Genomic DNA, 21429 nt, shown 5'->3' with positions numbered 1-21429 from the left:
GTCTGCCCATATAGGGTCTACCATGGCTTCGGAACGGGGTTTTGTGACCACAAATCGTGCTGGAGGGGATCTTGTGAACTCGAGGGTATAGCCCTGGGCAATTGTACTGAGGACCCATGGGTTCTGGGAGATGCGCTGCCATGCCCCTGCAAAGTGTTTTAGGCGCCCCCCTACCGGCATGGCGTCATTGCCTTCTGCTCCTGGAAGTTTGTCCGGAGCGAGATGGGGGAGCTCTACTTCTTCCCCCCTTCGAGTACTCCCAGCGAGAAGATTTCCCTCTATATTCCTGCCTCTGGTATGGGCGGGATCTCTGAAAGGGAAATTGCCTTTTTGGTTTTTCCTCTGGAAAACCTTTTTTGTCGTCGGGGGCACTCTCTAGAATTTTATCCAAAGCTGGCCCAAATACCTTCCCGCCTGAGAAGGGTATGGAACATAACTTATTTTTAGATTGGTAGTCCCCCGACCAGGTTTTCATCCATATGGTTCGACGGGCCGCGTTGGATAGGGAATTATTTCTGGCCGCAAACCGTACCGATTCTGCAGAAGCATCTGCCAGAAAACCGGTCGTGATTTTCAACAGGGGAATACTCTCAAGGATATCACCCCTAGGGGTTTTATCCTTTAACTGTTGTTCCAAGTGGTCGATCCATAAGTGCATGGATCTAGCGACCGATGTAGCGGCAATATTTGCTTTTATCACTGCCGCTGAGGCCTCCCAAGCTCTTTTTAAGAGCATGTCGGCCTTTTTGTCCATGGGCTCCTTAAGATTGGAAGAATCTTCAAAAGGAATCGAAGTTTTCCTCGACACCTTGGCCACCGGTGAATCGATCTTAGGCACCTCGTCCCAAGTGCTGATGTCCTCCTGGTTAAATTGAAGTCGCAGCTTAAAGTCTCGTGGCACGATCAGTCTTTTCTCCGCATCTTCCCATTCTTCCAGGATCATTGCCCGGATATGGTCATTAACTGGGAAGACCTGACGAATCCTGGCTCTAAGTCCCCCGAACATAGTGTCCTGGATGGATTGTTCTTTCGGGGTTTCCTTGATCTGCATCGTACTTCTTACTGCCCTGAGCAGCTCTTCCATGTTTTCTGATGTGAAGAGGTACCTCTTCCCTGTTTCTAGGGGTTCCGAGGTAATCTCGCCCTCTTCCTCCGAGTCCGTGCCCCGTATCTCTTCTTCCGATGATAGGTCGGACTCCCATCTAGGTCTTTTGGACTGGGACCGGCCGGATGACTGAGTAGGTAGTATTCCGGAGACCGAGGCTTGAACTTCATCTCTGACAACTGCGCGCATCTCCGTGAGAAAGGCCGCCTGCTCGCCTATGACGATTCGGAGTGTGCAATCTTCGCATAGGGGCTTCTGGAAACAGAGGAGGTGCCGATGAGAGGCAGGAAAATAGGGCGAGCGGCGAGAGGACAGCGGAGGAGGCCTTGTACCTTGCATGCGCTCTGCAGTTTGCTGGCACAGATGTGGCATTTAGGCTTGCCTGATGTCCTGGCTGCTGCTGGCGCTGGTGTCGCTTTATCCTAGAAAGACAGGAGTCCTCCCTTTAAAAGAAGCTCCTGTCTCTGGCCATCCTGCCCCTGTGCCCTTTACTCACGGATGCTGGTTCTGGCTGGTCACTGGTCCTAGTGTCCATGCTGGCGGCGCCTGACAGAACTTAGGCGTCTGTCACCTCTCAATCTGCCTGGAGCCGGTGCGCTGGTCTCCCGCTTCCCCCCGCTCTTATCCTACCTTGTCTTGCGCAGGAACGCTCCTTCTGCCGCCCTGTGACGCGTCCTCCGTGCCCCGACCGGAAGTCGTCATCCCTGGGCGCCCGGAAGTGACGCGCCGCCGCTCTGCATTCTGGGCCTCGCGGGAGCCGCGCTGGGGAAGCGGGGATGAGTCCCGGAGCGACGCTTAACGGGACACCCAGCGGAGAACCCCCCTTAGGGGGGTGCCGCTTACATCGTCCGACCCGGAGGAGTTGGCGGTTAGGACCCCGCACCTCCTGGCCCCGGTAAGATCCTCTCTCTTCTCCTGTATGCCGCGGCTGCGGCGCTCCCGTGCCTGTCCTTACAGGGACAGGAAAAACACTGGAGTGTGGTGTGGGAGGGGACCTTTTAACCTCTCGTGCATTTCCTGTCCCTGGAAGGATGGAAGGACAACCCCATGGTGCTGTCAGGATAGGACGTCCTGGAAACTAGAATGACTCCCAGATGAGCTGAAGGTAAAATTTGCATCTTTATTACTGGGGGACGCATAACTTTGGAAGGGAGAAACACAGAAAAAAATGGAAAACTGGTCCAGAATCAGTGGAGCAGCACAGATGAGAGGATGTAGCATTTACCATTGTACTATGATACCTAAGGGTACCGTTACACTTAGCGATGCACCAGCGATCCCGACAACGATATGGATCGCTGGTACATCGCTAAGTGGTCGCTAGTGAGCTGCCACACAGGCAGATCTCACCAGCGACATCGCAGGGGTCGGGGGTCGCTACTTACCTGTCAGACACGGCGATTCAGACATCCCCCGCCCGCCTCCACGCGTCGCTCATCGGCGCCACAGGAAGCCCAGCAGGAAGCGCCCGACGAGAAATGATCCAGGACCTTCTCGCGCGATCAGCGATTAGCAGCGGGGGAGCCAGTCGGAGGTAAGTATCACATGTAACGATATCGCTAGCAATATCGCTATAACGTCACAAAATCGGTGATGTTACAGCGATATTGCCAGCGATATCGCTATGTGTAACGGGGGCTTATGATGTCAATTGCTAATCTAGATAAAGGAAACTATGTTTGCATCTTGTGGTGAAAAAATCCAGCAGGTGAAAATGTTTTCTAACAAATGTCCTGTTTGTTCAGAAGGGATCACGAGGTAAAGGCAAGCACAGTCCAGGTAAGGTTTGTAAAGGGACTGGCAGGGGAACAATAAGGGTGCATATTACTTTTTTGTTTTTCTTTAGTCAGTCTGCACCCCTTAAATATAATTGTTCTTCCTTGGAAAAAAAACATAACTGCCTAGCGTAAGTATTAATTAATAGTGATGAGCTAACGTGCTCAGATGAGGCAACTCGGATAACCTGACTAACGTCAAAATGCTGTTAGAAATTTTCCCACGGCGCTCGCATTGACGGCAGAAAGGTGAAAAGAGATAATTGGCTGTGAACTCCCAAGACCTGTCTGACGGCACCGCGAGTGTGAGAGCTTTCTCACGCTCGAAGACTTCAGACAGGTTATAGGAGTTCACCGTGGACACTGAGCAGCATTAGCATACGGTGCTCAGTGTCTGCCGGATGACAGGCTGTATAATCGCATCATGCAACCATGCAGCCTGCCATCTAGATGTAGCAGAGCTAGACCTGTTGTGGGACAAATGGATTATCAACTTCTCAGTGGAAAGGGGTGGAATATGGTTGTTTGACATTTTAATTCTCTTGCAGGAGACAATGGCGTCTCTGAAATGGGCGAGATCGTAAGTATGGTTTAATTAAGATTGATTAAAGGAGTCTGTGTCATTCTTTCAGTTAAAGGACTTTATTCTGGGTGTGTGTTTTCATACAATGTGACTATGGTGTTAGTAATGGGGGCATGTTATTGACACCTCTCCATTTTTAACCTCAGACTTGACATCAACTGACAATACAAAGGTGACATCACCCCCCCAACTATCACCCCCTTGCCACCGCATCAGAGCAAGTGGGAAGATCGAGGATAAGTGCCAGAATTGGCGCATCTTAGAGATGTGCCTTTTTGGGGGCGGATGAGAGCTGATGTTTTTAGCTTGCGGTGTGGGGGGGCCAGTATCCATGCCCCCATCTTAGGCTATTAATATCAGCCCGCAGCTGTCCGTATAGCCTTTGCTGGTTATTATTTATAGGGGGATCCTACAAATTTTTTTTTTTTTTTGGGGGGGGGGTGAGTCCCCCGTTGTAATAGCCAGTAAAGGTGACGTATACAGCCGTGGTTAAGAAAATTACATGGGAGCCCATGCCATTTTTTTTTCCAGAAAGATAATCATTTAATAATTAAATACATGTACAGTAAGCTGCACACGCACTGTACTGATTATTTATGTCACTGACATCACACGCACTGTACTGATTATTTATGTCACTGACATCTTTATCTCTATCTATTCTATGTCTACATAACTATCTAACTATTCTGTCGAGTCCCGCTGTGATTTTACTGTACGAAGCAGATGAATTGCCGGCTTTTCAAAGGACATCAGTGTGTAAAAATCAGTCAGCACTCGCATGGTCCGAGTGCTGTGCGATTTTTTTCTCACACCCACTGACTTCTATTGCCGAATGCAATCAGATTTCCGATTAAAATGCTGTGATTTTTTTTCCAGTCTGATCACGATCCGATCTGGAAAAAAAATTTGCAGAACACAGTGATAGAATAACGTTCATCCTAATGCAAACTGATTTTTAACTGGACTGCATTTGTCTGATTTCTTTGCAAGTGGGAATGAGCCCTGAGTGACTTCGGCTAGCTGAATATCCAGCGGATGTTTGATAGCCGCAATATATGCATGGATTACCTGTTTATTAGACAATCCCCGCATGTGTTGAGGCTGTCAAACAGCCACGAAACATCCAGGACACCAAAGTAGCCTCAGGGATTTGAACATATTTTTCGAGCACACTGTATACATGCGGTGAGCACACGAGCATGCTCAGATAACATCGAGCACGTTCACTCATCACAATTAATCACATATTATCCCTTACGTCTGTAAAAAACAATAATTACATTAACAATAGCTAAATAAAATTTCTTGAGATAAAAGTGGTGTTTACATTTCAGTTTAATTTCTCCGCTCCTTGGTGGCAGTCATCACACACCAACTGTGTGGGTGACCTCCCACATGCCAGAACAATGCACATTTCAGCGACTCTTCTAGAATATGGAAATCAATGTCAACATAATTAACCTAAATGAATAGAAACCTTGGGTGCATTTGTAAAGCAACTTTGCAAATACAAGCACTGAAATTCTTCTGTGTAAGCAATACACATTTCTCTGCTAATGGATGCGATGTAACTTGTTTTTGTTTTGCAAAAGACATTTTTCTTCATGTATTTTCAAGGCAATGTCAGCCTTTACTGTTAACATCATTTATAATGACATACAAGTCAGCGTATCAGTTAAATAATGCACATCCAACCAATTACAGTATTTGGCTGGTAATTGACTTTTTTGGGTTTTTTTTCGCTTTTTGTTTTTTGGTTTTTTTTTTTGAGTCTGCTGAAAAGATTTTCATTGTTTCATTCATAAACTGAACTTTGGATTAAAAACAACATCTGTGACTTTTTAGTGTGAAAGTGTTCAGAAGCGAGTGACAGTGGAAGAGCATGGAATAGATTATACCGGGAGGGGAAAAAACGCCTTTTTGGCTCAGGTAATTTTATTTTAAAACTCCGTTGACAGAATGCCACATGTGCTCCAATGGTTTCTTCATGAGACAATATATGACAGCGAAATGAGTATTTTCACTACAATCACAGCTTATTGAGAAAAAGATTATTATTGTTATTATTTCATCAATAACCATTATTTAAAGGAGATGAAAAAAGCAGGTATGGGCAGAAATGAACTGATTGGCACCTTAAGACAGTTAAAAGCTTGGCCAGGCGGCGACTGCAAATACATATAATTCTTCCACTTGTACACTGACAGCTTGTCATATCAACATTGTAGTAATTTTTGCTCACGGGAAAAGTATGTTCTGTTTGTAAAGTAAAAAAAAAGCTTAGAAAATGTCAAATGGTATTATTATGTTTCCTGTTAAGAATGGAGCCGTCACAAAATGTAATTTTCCAAATGTCACTGGATTTTAATAATGAAAATGTGTGTTTGTATTGGTTTCTTCTACCTGTGTTCCAAAAATCAGAAATTACCCAGGTGGGGATCAGAGAAGATACAAATAAATACTCAAACCCATTGATTAGTTATCATCTGTAGAGAACTTTTTGGCAAATGCTCAATTCTCCTGCAGCACCCCCTCTGGGGAGATGAAGCACTGCACCATCTTCAATCAATTGACAGTTCACTTAAGGGCGGAATGCAGATGTCTGTGTATGGAACACGATGTAGAAACTGGCCTTGGGTATGCCGACTCAAACTCAACAGCCTCATATATGCTTATGACGCTGTCAAAATCGGGTCAAGAGATGAGTGACCAGTCCAAACATCATGGTCCATACACATACCATTTTTCATATACGTCAGAATGAGGCATTGCTCACATAAAGTTAAGATCCTTCAAGACGCTCTAATTTAGCTAAATAATGAAAGTCTCAGATGAAAGATTGATGACTATTTTATTTTTTTACTATGGACCTAACAACTAACAGGCAGGTAGTTGCTAAGAGAGGCAAACATCTGCCTGTTCTACTTGCGCCAACTCAGAGTGGTCACTGACTGCTCCTGATGATGATTCAGCTGCACCACGTCGACAGAGCAGCTCTTCTTCTTCCAGGTCGCTCTGTTGTGACTGCCGACATAATGATGATTGACTGCCAACTTCCTGCAGTTAAGCAGCGGGGAACCGGCTGTCAATCAGTATGATGTCAGCAGTCAAACCCCTTCAATAGAGCAGAGCACAAGAGAAGCCACTATTCTTTTGACATAATGTGAGCACAAGTTATTGAATTGCTGGCCGGAGTGAAATGTGACTGCTCTGTGTTAGTACAGAGCGACGCTAGGAACAACAGGCAGATGCCTGCCTGTTCGTTCTTATGCTCGTAATAAAAAAAATTAAATAGACTTGGATAACCCCTTTAAGTGCATGGGAAGACCTCATTATTTGGGAATGTTACGTAGGTTTTCACCACAAATTGCCTTTTGTGCAACACAGCATAGACTATGGCAGGGAAAAATGTGAGGTCAAAACAGCAAAATTCTAGTGAAGGCCGCAAACATACAGTATGATCACCCTGTTTATTATATATATGACATATATCTGTTATTCTCTGGAGAAAAGAATTACATTGAAAGGTCCATGCTATGCAGAACTCAGCTTTGTTCTCCGAATTACATGTGTTCAATATTTTCAAGTAGAAATTACGGTCATCGTTATGGATGAAACGAATGTGAGAGACTGGTGCAAGATAGATGGGTAAAGGCAAAAGGAAACTGCACACATTTGCTAATCAGAATAATGACAAAGTGACCTTGTATTAGATCTCACCATTGATTGATGTGTGATGGGGTTAATGTATTCTTCAATTTTATTTTCTTTTGTCCACTTAAAAAAAGAAGCTAAATAGGTAATTACTGTTTTGATTCAATCTCATGTCCCTGTGTACGTTATTTATAAATTCCAGTTTCAGTACCACATTTCTTGTAGAGTAATAACAAGGAGCTGTGACAGTATGACATACTACAATCTAACTGAATTTCTTTCTAATGAATTTTCATCTACTAACATAAATATCATAATGGTGTCCTATGTAGCAAAATCGCTCCTCTGCTCCAAGTGCTGTGTCCCCTGTTGATCGTGTGACATTGTTCATGTCACATGAGTACTGCAGCCTATCAGTGACTGCTGATGGGTTGCAGCCTTCACACTTCTGTCGCATCCCACAACACACAGTGGACAACCCCTTTAAAGGGGGAATCTCAAGTTGTCTTTTTCCCATCTCCTTACAGTTTTCTGGTTTCTAGCAGGGCGGGCATTCTCTATGGAATTACAGTTCTAATGAGCACCAGAGCTGTAATATTAGTAGAACTATAAATCTCAGCAGACCTTCTGCTGTAAGACATTTAGCTGTCACTGGCTTGTAGTCTATACTACTATCAGTGTGTTTGCACAAGCGCACAGCTTCAGACAGTGAGAGCCATGATTAGTGCCTTGCTGTGAAAATGGCGGGACTGGTGAGTTTTCAAAATTTATAACAGCAGCTATTCAGTATCTGAGAGAGATGGGGAGAAAGGTAAGAAGCTAACTACTGTTTAGAAATCAATAGGCTGTAGAGAGGTTGCTAGAATGTCAGGAGTTAACTCCTCCCCTGGAATGTAACTACTGCGCACACCCGGCCATGGACTAGGCAGGCTACAGTGGCCATGCTACATGGAAAACAACTGTACACCATGAAAGGTAAAATACTTTCACTGCAGGAGAATGATAGCAGATAGAAAAAGAAAGTAACCTGAAAACGGTATTATTGTATTTGCTAACTAATTGAAGCATTTTAATAACTTCAAAATACCCCTTTAAAGCAAATCTGTCACCATATTTCACAATCAAAACTGCATACACTGGTAATCCATATTCAAAATGTCTGCAAAACTCCACCCACATTATTTCCACCCACCAGTGTAAATCTCACACTGCTTAGCATAAGCTATAGCTGTCAGGCAGGGTGGATGACTACATTGGAATTGGGTCATAAGCTCGCTCTCTTCGGCTTGACTCATAAAATAATCATTGTAATATCACAATTTCAATGTACACCAGCCTCATCAGGTCTAAATGATCTACTTATTAATATAGGCATTCCGTATTATGAAATCAATTGACAGATGTGCCTAAGTTGTCATGGAGGAAAGTCAGCCATCACGGTATAGGTCAGCTTAGGGTCTAGGCATCATGCTTATGGTCTAAATACGGAAGTAACATTTGATTATAAAAATGCATTCTAAATATTCTGAGTGACATTCTCATAAGTTTCAATAAAATAATTGTATGACAAAAATACATTCTGTTTTGCTTTGCACAGGTTAATGTCTGGATACTGTAATTACAGCACATAAAGGGAATCTGTCATCAGGTTGTTGCTATATAATGTGACAGCAGCATGATGCCAGGACAAAGCGATGTATCACTTGGTTTTCTGGGTGGAGCGGTTGTGATAGAACCACAGTTTTTCTGTTGCAAATTTAGCACAGCTCAGAATACTGAGCCCATTATAACCCCGCACACAACTCTCTAGATTGTCTGCTTTGCGCGTACTCTGTATATTGACAGAGAGAGACTAATCAGAGGTAGGGTCCTGGCTGTACTGGGAGCCATGCGGAAGCTTATCCTCTATTAATAATCTCCTGCTGATAAAACACTGATTGTATCGAAAAAGGAAAACAGCCTAGTAAGTGACACACGGCTGTAATCAGGATAGCTTCCTCTCCATTGTGTTGCTTTCAGATTACAGAGCAAAAACCTGCTGACAGATTTCCTTTACATATAGTGTTCCTACAATATTTCTAGAACTTTCAGAATTCACTTGTAGAAGCAATGCTTCAAAAGGAGGGTATCTCTGAAAAGAAATTAGCTATTCATGTACTATTATTCTACCCAATAGAAACCCTACACAGTAAGGCCTCTTTCACACTTCAGTTTTTTACAATCAGTCACAATCCGCCAGGTTTTGAAAAAAAAAAAACGGATCTTGCAACGTTTTTTTCTCTGGCGGATCCTCCTGACACTCATTTAACCCGAAATTCTTTCTGGGTGGCGGACAAAAAAAAAAAATTCTCTCTCTCTCAGGCTGCAATTCCTTTAAAATTCTTCATTTGTCGGATCCGTCAAAAAAACGGACGGGTGGTATCTGTTGTCATCAGTACTAAAACGGATCCGCCATCCGTCCTTTTGGCGGATTTTGACTGATGCAAAAAACTGAAGTGTGAAAGAGGCCTAATCTGTATTAATTACAATGACTTATTGTAAAGCAATAAACATATATTTACCCTTGACCTCTCCTCCAGTTTGGTCATCATGACAACTGTAGCACTCCGTTGTTCCCACATCATTCTCCAAAAATCTCCGAAGGTTTCTGGAAGAGGTCCTTGTGTTGCTATATAGGCATTTTGCTTTCTGTAACCATCAATGTAATTGGAGTTGATATAGTCACTTCCTGGTATGCCTGGAAGACAAGAAGGGGCATCCTTATCACATCAGCTAATGAAAACAGATACTTTCCTATGGCTTTTTAAAGCTCTCATTGGAAATTATGAGTTTGGAAAGATGGCCTTACAAAATAAGATGCCAAATATTCAGCTTATAAATAAATGAAAGGCGCACTCACCTAACTATGGACATATCAAAGCAAAATGAATAAGTACTCCTGCCTATTCAGATCCATCTCTGAATACAAATTGAAAGTAATATTTGGGAGAGGAGAAAAAGTAAAGAGACTATAAGGCCATGTACACACATTCAGTATTTGGTAAGTTTTTTACCTCAGTTTTTGTAAGCCAAAACCAGGAGTGGGTGATAAATACAGAAGTGGTGACGTGTTTCTATTATACTTTTCCTCTGAGTGTCCGCTTCTGGTTTTGGCTTACAGATGCTGAGGTAAAATACTGAGTGTTTGGTGAGTTGTTTTTTTTACCTCAGCATTTGGTCAGTATTTTACATCAGTATTTGTGAGCCAAAACCAGGAGTGGGTGATAAATACAGAAGTGCTGATGTGTTTCTATTATACTTTTCCTCTGAGTGTCCACTTCTGGTTTTGGCTTACAGATACTGAGGTAAAATACTCAGTGTTTGGTGAGTTGTTTTTTTACCTCAGTATTTGGTCAGTATTATACATCAGTATCTGTAAGCCAAAACCAGGAGTGGGTGATAAATACAGAAGTGGTGACGTGTTTCTGTTATACTTTCCTCTGATTGTTCCACTCCTGGTTTTGTGTTACAGATACTGAGGTAAAATACTGAGTGTTTGGTGAGTTTTTTTTACCTCAGTATTTGGTCAGTACATCAGTATTTGTGAGCCAAAAACAGGAGTTGGTGATAAATACAGAAGTGGTGATGTGTTTCTATTATACTTTCCTCCGATTGTTCCTCTCCTGGTTTTGTCTTACAGATATTGAGGTAACATACTGAGTGTTTGGTGAGGGTTTTTTTACCTCAGTATTTGGTCAGTATTATACCTCAGTATTTGTGAGCCAAAACCAGGAGTTGGTGATAAATACGGAAGTGGTGACGTGTTTCTGTTATACTTTCCTCTGATTGTTCCACTCCTGGTTTTACAAATACTGAGGTAAAAAACTCACTAAATACTCGACGTGTGCATGTGGCCTAAGGCATATAAAGCTGGGTTTACACCATGTTCAAGCGATGACAGAAATGTTGAATGTTTCAGCTGATTAAGGGCACAGATGTATGCAACTTTTGCTTATTTGTCTGCTATTGTCAAAATGATTAACCTCTTACTATTGCGTGTGTCAAGCCAGTGATGGCCCCCATGACACAGCTCCATTTTTAAAATATGGTATATGTCACTTTATGCTGGGATAAGCTATACTGAGAATATTTCTTTGTGACACACTGTACTTCGTTAGTGCTAAATTTAGGACAATATGTTTTGCATTTTCTTAATGAAAATACCGTATATGAAACTTGACTAAAATTTAGGGACAAATGGAAATTTTCAAACTCTGAACGCTTATAACCTTAAACTAGATAAACTAGATTGTTATACTACACAAACCAGATAATAAACAACATTTGCCATATGAAAATTCTCAAATGTCCTTTTATTTTGTAAGGATGTTAGAAGGGTCAAGATTTAGCTGCGTTTATTTCAAGGAAATTTACAAATGCAATTTTGTTCTAACTTACTCAGTCTGAAGTGCCTTTGAGGGACATAAGTATTGGGAACACCCCCTCCCACCCCCAAAACAATATTATACTACAATATTTTAAAAGTGGCATCCCGCAATATATTTACAACTGCTATCAGGTTCTTAACAAGAAATAATGTAGTGGAACAAAATGAAAAAAATAAAAAATAAAACAATTTTCTTTCCACTAAAATATTCCTTCAAACTCAATTTTCACAGGGGTTAATATTATTATTTATTTATATAGCGCCATTAATTCCATGGTGCTGTACATGAGAAGGGGGGTTACATACAAAGTTATAGATATCGTTAACAGTAAACAAATTTACAATGACAGACTGGTACAGAGGGGAGAGGACCCTGTCCTTGCGGACTTACATTCTACGGGATAGATAGGAGAAGAATGACTCACAATTTGTAAAGCAATTTCTCCTGAAGATAGCAATATCCCATATATGGTGAAAACCTACTGTTTGGGCACACGGCGGGCTCAGAAATGAAGAACTGCTATTTGATTTTTGGAGCACAGATGTCACTGGAATACGTTGCAAACATCATTATTATTTTATTTTTACTTATTTATATAGCCCCAATAATTCCACAGTTCTTTACATACATCATGCCTCATTTGCAGATGTTCTGATGTGCCTACACAGCAACAACCCAAAGTGACCCCATTATTGAAACTAGACCCCCTCAAAAAATGTAAAACTATGTGTGTATTGAGAATTTTCAATAATAGAATCATAAACAAAATGTAAACAAAATTATCTTTTTCCGGTAGAATTTTGTTTTAGCTCAAACTTTGTGATGGGAGAAAATGGATCTAAAATATTAAACAATTTCTCCTGAACATAGTGATTCCCCATATGTGGTCAAAAACTAATGTTTAGACGCATGGCATGGAAAGAATCATTAAAGTGAACCTGTCAGCAGGATTTTGCTAAGTAACCCACAGACACTGTCAGGTTGGCGCTGTTAAATGTATTAAAATGATACCTGGGGTGAAGAAATCCTCCTTCTGGTTCTTGTGTAATCAGTACTAGAAGTTTTCAGTTAATGATATGCCCGTGCTGCAGGGCAGGACTGTAAGTAGAGTCTTATCTTCCTGCTTTAAGCCAGCGAAACCATGGAAAGAAGAAGGAATGACCCGCCCACAGGCCGCCCCAAAGCACAAACATGTTCCTCATCATAGAAACAGCAAGATAGAGAGATACACAGAGAGCAAGAGAGAGATACAGAGAGAGACACACAGAGAGACAGATGCTGTGGCGGGGCTGCTGACATACTCTGTGTTCCTGTGGCAGGGTGTCTTGAGGGGGCTGAGTACGTATAAGTGGTTGATGTATAAGAGAGAGAGACTGTCTCTCTCTATGATGAGGAAATGCACAGGCCTGCCCCAGTGCACAAACATGCTCCTCATTATAGAGAGACTATGTCTCTTTCTCTCTCTTATACATCAACCACTCATATGAACACAGTCCCCTTCAAAGACCCTGCCACAGCAGCACAGAGTATGTCAGCGACCCCATCACAGCATCTCCCACTTTCTCTTTCTTTGTCTGTTTGTCTCTCCGTGTCTGCCTGTCTCTTTGTGTCTGCCTCTCTCTGTCTGTCCATCTCTGTCTCTATGATGAGGAACATTTGTGCTTGTGTTTGTGCTTTGGGGCGGCCTGTGGGCAGGTCTTTGCTTGGTTTCTTTGGCTTAGAGCAGGAAGATAAGACTCTGCCTACAGTCCCGCCCCGGAGCATGGGCATATCATTAACTGAAAACTTCTAAGGCCAAGTGTCAATGATCCGGAACGAGCAACGCTTTGGAAGTAGTGCATGTTGGCTGCGTCCAAAGGACTGTCTTTTATTGAACACAGATAAATCCACATGTTCACTCAACCATGCGGATTTACCGCATTCAATACATTCTAGAGAAATTGACATGCTAAAGATGCGCCGCATGTCTGTGTCTGCGGGTGATCCGCAGGCATATGTGGACACATAGTGGACATGGGATTTCTAGAAATCCCATCCACTCTGCTGTCACAGCTGGCTGCTGCGGGTTTGACGTGGCATAAATACGCATTGTCAAACCTGCAGCAGTTACTGATCGTCGGTACATACTCTAACACTGGTTTCACAAGAACCACAAGATGGATTTCTTCACCCCAGGTATTATTTAAATCAGTGTAACAGCGAGTGTAGTTTTACTAAGCAAAATTCTGCTGACAGGTTCACTTTAAAGTGAACCGGTCAGTAGGATTTTGCTAAGTAAACTACATGCATTGTCAGGTTGCTGATGTTATACTGATTAAAATGATACCTGAGGTGAAGAAATCCATCTGTGGCTCTTGTGTAGTCAGTGTTAGAAGTTTGCAGCTAATGATATGCCCATGCTCCGGGGCTGGACTGTAGGCAGAGTCTTATATTCCTGCTCTAAGCCAGAGAAACAAAGGAAAGACCAACATGTTCTTCATCATAGAGACACAGAGAGAGAGACAGACTGTTTGTGCTTTGGCATGGCCTGTGTGCCCCCTTCCTTTCCTTGGTTTCTCTGGCTTAGAGCCAGAACATAAGACTTTGCACACAATCTAACCCCAGAAAACGAGAATCTCATTAACTGAAAACTTCTAAAGGTACTGTCACACTTAGCGATGTACCAGCGATCCCAACCAGCGATGACGCGGTCAGGATCGCTGGTACATCGCTAAGTGGTTGCTACTGAGCTGCCACACAGGCAGATCTCACCAGCGACATCGCAGGGGTCGGGGGTCGCTACTTACGTGTCAGACGAGGCGATGAAGACGTCCTCCTGCCCGCGTCCACGCGTCGCTCGTCGGCGCCACAGGAAGCCCAGCAGGAAGCCCAGCAGGAAGCTGACGACGAGAAACGGCCCAGGACGTTCTCGCGCGATCAGCGATAACCAGCGGGGTAGCGATCGGAGATAAGTATCAGACATAGCGATATCGCTAGCAATATCACTATTACGTCACAAAAACCAGTGACGTTATAGCGATATTGCTAGCGATATCGCTTAGTGTGACAGGCCTTTAACACTGATTACACAAAAGTCACAAGACGGATTTCTTCACCCCAGGTATCATTTTAATCAGTTTAACAACGCCAACCTGATAATGCCTGTAGTTTACAAAATCCTGCTGACAGGTTCTCTAAAGTCTGTTTGGGATTACATGAAGAGACAGAAGGATTTACACGAGCCTACATCCTCAGAAGATCTGTGGTTAGTTCTCCAAGATGTTTGGAAAAATCTTCCTGCCGAGTTACTTCAAACACTGTGTGTGAGGGTAAGCTAACAATAGTGTATAACACGGCGGAATACGATCAGATGTTTTATTGGATAGAACTATGTTCAATACTATACTATAGGGTAGTGCAGATCTGCAACTTTTTTCTCATGCCGATACGGTATGAGAAAATAATTTCAGCATGCTGTGAGTACATCCAATAATTGGACCATGCGCACCGATACAAGTCTATGGGTGCGTTTGAAACATCGGACTGCACGAGTGTAGTCCAATTACCATGGACCCAGACAATGGAACAGATGGAGAAATTACTGTAAGTTCTCCGTCTTCTCCACACCTATTCTGCGTTTCTCTCATAAGAGAGACATGAATCCCACTAAGGTAACACTTGGATCAAACTCTGACAGAGCTTGAGCTGAGTGTCATTAGCATAATCGGCCCGATTCTCTCACATGAGAGCATATACAGCAGTACCAAGAAAAACAGATGTGATTTTGAAGACAAAGGATGGTGACACCAAATATTGATTTAATTAACATTTGTCTTATGTTCACTCTGAATTATGTTAATTGATAAAAAAAATAAACTATTAACATGTTTATTCTTTAACCGCTTCCCGACCGCCCACAGTAGATAAACGTTGGCGCTTGCTGGGCTTTGTGCAGCGCCGACGTTTATCTACTGTCGGCGGTTTTGTGCCCCCCGGGACCCCCACATACCTTATAACGCGGGGATCCCAGTGCACAATGCATGCTGGGACCCCCGACGTCATCGAGACCTGATTGGTTCAGGTCCTGATGACGTCAGCATCACAGCAGCCAATGAGAGCGCTCGCTGGGAAAGCTGCTTGTTTCCCGGCGATCTCAATCATTGTAACGCGACTTCTCCTCTGATCTCACACTGACAGATGATCAGAGGTGAAGCAGCGTTACTGTGTGACTAGATCGCTGCCTGGCACAGCTGATCGCTGCCTGGTACAGCTGTGCCAGACAGCTATCTTGTCACATAGTAATGCTGCTTCACCTCTGATCATCTGTCAGTGTGAGATCAGAGGAGAAGTGGTGTTACTATGAGTCAGATAGCAGGGCAGCGATCTTGTCACAAAAAGAAAAAAAAGTAAAGAAAAAAAAAGCAGGTACACAGGTTAGGGCTAGGGCTGGGATTAAGGTTATGGGTGTGTTGGTGTTAGGTTTGTGGTTAGGGTTATGGTTAGGGCTGAGATTAGGGTTAAGGGTGTGTTGGGGTTAGGGTTGGAATTAGAATTGGGGGTTTCCACTGTTTAGGTACATCAGGGGCTCTGTAAATGCAATATGACGCCCGCAGACCATTCCATCAAAGTCTGCATTTCAGAACGTTACTACTTCCCTTCCGATCCCCACCGTGTGCCCAAACAGTAGTTTTCTCCCTCATATGGGGTACCAGCGTACTCAGGACAAATTGGACAACTCTTAGGGTCCAATTTCTCCTGTTACCCTTGTGAAAATAAAAATAGGGGGCTAAAAGATCATTTTTGTGAAAAAAAAATGATTTTTTTATTTTCACGCCTCTACATTATAAACTTTAGTGAAACACTTGGGGGTTCAAAGTGCTCACCACACATCTAGATAAGTTCCTTGGGGGGGTCTAGTTTCCAAAATGAGGTGACATGTGGGGGGTTTCCACTGTTTAGGTACATCAGGGGCTCTGCAAACGCGACATGACACCCGCAGACCATTCCATCAAAGTCTGCATTTCAGAACGTCACTACTTCCCTTCCGAGCCCCACCGTGTGCCCAATCAGTAGTTTTCTCCCACATATAGGGTACTAACGCACTGAGGACAAATTGGACAACAACTCTTAGGGTCCAATTTCTCCTGTTACCCTTGGGAAAATAAAAATTGGGGGCTAAAAGATCATTTTTGTGGAAAAAAAATGATTGTTTTTATTTTCACGGCTCTACATTATAAACTTTAGTGAAACACTTGGGGGTTCAAAGTGCTCACCACACATCTAGATAAGTCCCTTGGGGGGGTCTAGTTTCCAAAATGGGGTCACTTGTGGGGGGTTTCCACTGTTTAGGTACATCAGGGGCTCTCCAAATGCGACATGGCATCCGATCTCAATTCCAGCCAATTCTGCATTGAAAAAGTCAAACGGCACTCCTTCCGTTCTGAGCTCTGCCGTGTGCTCAAACAGTGATTTAGCCCCACATACGGGGTATTGGTGTATTCGGGAGAAATTGCACAAAAAATTTTGTGGTTAATTTTCTCTTTTTACACTTGTGAAAATAAAAAAAAATGGTTCTGAAGTAAAATGTTTGTGAAAAAAAGTTAAATGCTTATTTTTTCCTTCCATATTCCATTCATTCATGTGAAGCACCTGAAGGGTTAATAAACTTCTTGAATGTGGTTTTGAGTACATTGAGAGGTGCAGTTTTTAGAATGGTGTCACTTTTGGGTATTTTCTGTCATATTGACCCCCCAAACTCACTTCAAATGTGAGGTGGTCCCTAAAAAAAATGGTGTTGCAAATTTTGTTGGAAAATGAGAAATCGCTGGTCAACTTTTAACCCTTATAACTTCCTAAAAAAAAAAATGATGTTGCCAAAATTGTGCAGATGTAAAGTAGACATGTGGGAAATGTTATTTATTAACTATTTTGTGCGATATCACTCTCTGATTTAAGGGCATAAAAATTAAAAGTTTGAAAATTGCAAAATTTTCTAAATTTTCGCCAAATTTTGATATTTTTAACAAATAAGCGCAGATCATATCTAAGAAATTTTACCACCATCATGAAGTGCAATATGTCATAAGAAAACAATGTCAGAATCAGTAGGATCCATTGAAGCGTTCTAGAGTTATGACCTCATAAAGTGACACTGGTCAGAATTGAAAAAATTGGCCCGGTCACGAAGGCAAAAACAGGCTCGGGTGCGAAGGGGTTAAAGCATTCTTACTTTACATCATATTTTCTACACCTGCCTAAAACTTTTGCACAGTCCTGTGGCTGTATAAAATGCTTTTTTTGCAGGACAAATTACATTTTGTTTATTTATTTACACTAAAATTGTATTCCTTTTTAAGCTTAAGTAATAGTCAGATATGCTATGGTAAATCAGGTGACTTTGCTCGATTGCTGGGTGGTAAAGAAAAGCATCACACCCTATAAGAAATCATTGCTGGGTATCGATGGACTGACAGAGGGAGAGTTCTCCCTCTGTCATGCACCTTAAATGCCATTATCTATACAGACTGTATTGGTCTCTGGATTTGTTTTATCTGCAATCTTTACTCAATGTCACAGACTTCTAGCAGCAGCCTAGGTATCATACTTGTACAGCATATAGCGCTGCAAACTACTTCTGAATCTCACCAGTGAAATGATGCCACTTCAGAAAAAAATCCCCCCTAACAGTTATCATAGAAAAACACAATAGAGCAGTTGCTAAGGGTTTAAAACATGAAGCAAATATTTGTTTTTGTTTTTTTTACATATGGTTGCCCTGAAAAGTGTAATCAATTTAGTTGAGATATAGTTATACCATTGCACAGCGGCGTGCTGTATGTCACATTCATTTAGCAAATACATGGCCAATAGTGATGAGCGAGTATACTCGTTGCTCGGGTGTCCTCCCAGTATTTTGGCGTGCTCGGAGATTTAGATTCCGGCGTCTCAGCTACATGATTTGCGGCTGCTAGACAGGCTGAATACATGTGTGGAACGCCTGTTTGTTAGGGAATTCCCACATGTATTCAGCCTGTCTGCAAGTCGCATATCATGTAGCTTAGACGAGGAAAACTAAATCTCCCAGCACGCCAAAATACTCGGAGGACACCCGGGTAACGGGTATACTCGCTCATCATTAATGGCCACCTGACTTTTTAGGGCACCCAAACATTGCGTTAATCAAGCCTAAACCCTACAAATGCTTTTCTTTTTGTACTATACCACTTCTTTGTAGACAGAGAAATATTTTTTGCTCTAGTGATGGCCTGTGTTGGATTTTGTTTTGTCTAGCCCATATTTAAAGGTGGAAAGGAATTCTGCTTCCTAATATAGGGATATCTTGGGATTTTTGCCTTCCTGCTGATCAATACGTTACATTATAGAGTCAACTTGATGGACTTGTTTTCTCTCAACCTTAAAACTATGAACCTCACCCAGTGTTACTGGCTGTTCATATTTGGCGCATCCCTCATGTCACAGTAGGAAATGGTAATACATTAATTCATTGTGTCCTTCCTATTATTTAACAACACAGAAACGTGCTATGAAGATAAGAGACTAATGATTTGTTGGCATGTGGTTTTACATTCATGAATCGTTTGTTCACAAACAAAACCTCAGATCGGCTCTGTAGCTTGTGTTATACAATCAATAGCAGGTTAGTGATTTTAGTCTATATATAATGTATAATTGCTTTGTAATAAAGATCACTATGTGAGTTATTGTAGATGTAAACAATATACTTATCCCTTAATCAATAGAACGTTAAAGGAAAGTCTCGAGCCGTAAACAACAGTTGAACAGTTATTCTCAAGCTGATTATTTGTGGAAATATTCCGGGCATAGGAAGACACTTTACTGGCAAAGCTGGAATTGTATTGAATTACTAAAGAAATGGAATTGAATGTTTTTGTTGCCGAAGGATGCCAGCTAGCAGGGCAGTTTATCAATATTATTAGACTTTGAATTCTCTGCCCGGAGAGTTAGGCTGGAGCATCTTGTTACAAAAGCTTCTCAATGCCAGGGGCTGGAAATTCACTTTTCAGTAGAACTGGTAATTCTTCCACTAGTGGTGAAACATTGTAAAGGAAACATTACACAAAATATCCAACAACGTTCCTTAATTAAAATCTTTACAATAATATTTACCAAATAATATGCAGCATTATTGTAACACTGCAGTATGGCATCTGCTATTCAATGCTGAACAGTGGCTCAGTGGTTAGGACTGCAGCCTGGCAGCGCTGAGGTCCTGAATTCAAATCCCACAAAGGACATCATCTGCAAGGAGCTTGTATGTTCTCCTCCGAGTTTACGTGGGTGTACTCTGGTATACTGATAGGGAATTTAGATTGTGAGGACAGTGATGATGATGTCTATAAAGCACTGCAGAATTAATGGCGCTATACTAATGAATAAGATACATTTAGAGTCCCTACTTCAAATGTTACATTTTTCCCAGCTCAAAATAAGTTGCTTTTGGTGCTATTCTTACATGTCTAAATTAATTTCTTAAAGGGATTGGTCACGTCAGCTTTATTTTAACAAATGTGTTGTGGACTTGATTTTGATTCTGTAGAAGTATTACTGGTTCTTGTCCTGAGTTGATTTTTGCTTTCCCCACAGACTGCCTGGCTCTCTTTTTTCAAAATGGCTGTTAATGGAGGGGTATGTGATCAGACCGGTCCATCTGCTTTCTCACACTGGAAAGCGGTTGTTCAATTGGATGAGGCTGGTAGACTAATCTGGTCACATGTCCCTCCATCAACAGCCATTTTGTGAGCACGAGTGTGAAGTCTGCGTGGTAAGTGGTGCAAAATCATGTCCACAACACTTTTATTAAAATAAAGGTAAAGTAGACCCTGACTTCAATATATTTTTTTTAGTAGTCAGAGCATAATTTTGCAATACTCAGCACCAAATCCCCTGCAGCAACCACCCCAAGGACAAATTAATTACGTGTGATGGGGAGATGTTTATGCTATATGCTTCTATACATTGCCACCTAGTGGTTGTCTTGAAAAGCATAGCTATACCATATGATGGGAGGACAAATGTCAGTGATTGCTAACGCGTTGCTTCAATGTATTGAATTTATATTAAAGGGGTTTTCCACTACTAGGACAGCCCCTTCTTAAACTAAATGTTGGGCCCCTATAAAATAATAAAGCCTATGCTCACCTTCCATGCCAGCTCTGTTCCATTTGTGTCGGCACTCGTGGTCCCGGGGAAATGATGCGTGGAATGACATGTGATGCCCGGCGTCCAATCAGCGTTGGCGTCAATGTCTCCGCCTTCAGATAAACCGAACTTGAAAAGAAAGTCTGAGATCAGCTGCAGCCCTGGCTTTCCCTTCATGTTCAGTTTGTCCGAAGGCGGAGACACTGATGCCAGCACTAATTGGGCGCCGGTGTCACATGTCACAACACCACATCACAGCCCCGGGGAGAATAAGTGCTGACACCGCGGGAATGGTGCCAGCATGGGAGGCGAGTATAGGCTTCTTTATTTTATCGGGGCCGAACATGTAGTTTAAGAAGAGGTTATCCTAATTAATTAAAATTTGAACTCATGACAACATTTGTGGAAAGCTATTGATGATCATTTCACATCGAAGAAAAATAAAAGACTGTTGGCTTCATCAAAATAATGAAGATCAGAATACTATAAAAATTAATTAAAGTGGTTATCCATCCACCAGTACATAATCACTATTGTTGGGCTCAAGGAGGCGCATAATTAAAAAAAATGGATCTTGAACAAGAAACATCCCTCCTTACTCAGCACTGAGTCACATGAGTTCTGCAGCCAATCATAAGCCACTGATCAGCAACAGCGTTAAGATTTCAGCTGAACCACTGGCGGACACAGACCGAAGAGGGCCCTTGTGCAAGAACAGTATAT

The 21429-nt window shown here is 42.3% G+C and overlaps 1 protein-coding gene across 41 annotated transcripts in view; it reads right to left on the bottom strand.

Annotated features, from left to right (window-relative positions):
- The window catches only part of PTPRD (protein tyrosine phosphatase receptor type D), a 2878718-nt gene that overhangs the window by 67329 nt on the left and 2789960 nt on the right, over positions 1–21429 (bottom strand). For all 41 annotated transcript variants that reach the window (XM_073572185.1, XM_073572197.1, XM_073572187.1 and 38 more), the window contains one exon: positions 9682–9857. In XM_073572185.1, coding sequence (XP_073428286.1) covers positions 9682–9857 — 176 coding nt within the window. The remainder of the gene's footprint in view (positions 1–9681; positions 9858–21429) is intronic.

The sequence above is a fragment of the Dendrobates tinctorius genome, unplaced genomic scaffold, assembly GCF_039654945.1.
Source record: "Dendrobates tinctorius isolate UK_male_01 unplaced genomic scaffold, ASM3965494v1 ptg000031l, whole genome shotgun sequence".
In the NCBI taxonomy this organism is placed as follows: Eukaryota; Metazoa; Chordata; class Amphibia; order Anura; family Dendrobatidae; genus Dendrobates; species Dendrobates tinctorius.
This window is presented reverse-complemented; position numbering and strand designations above follow the sequence as displayed.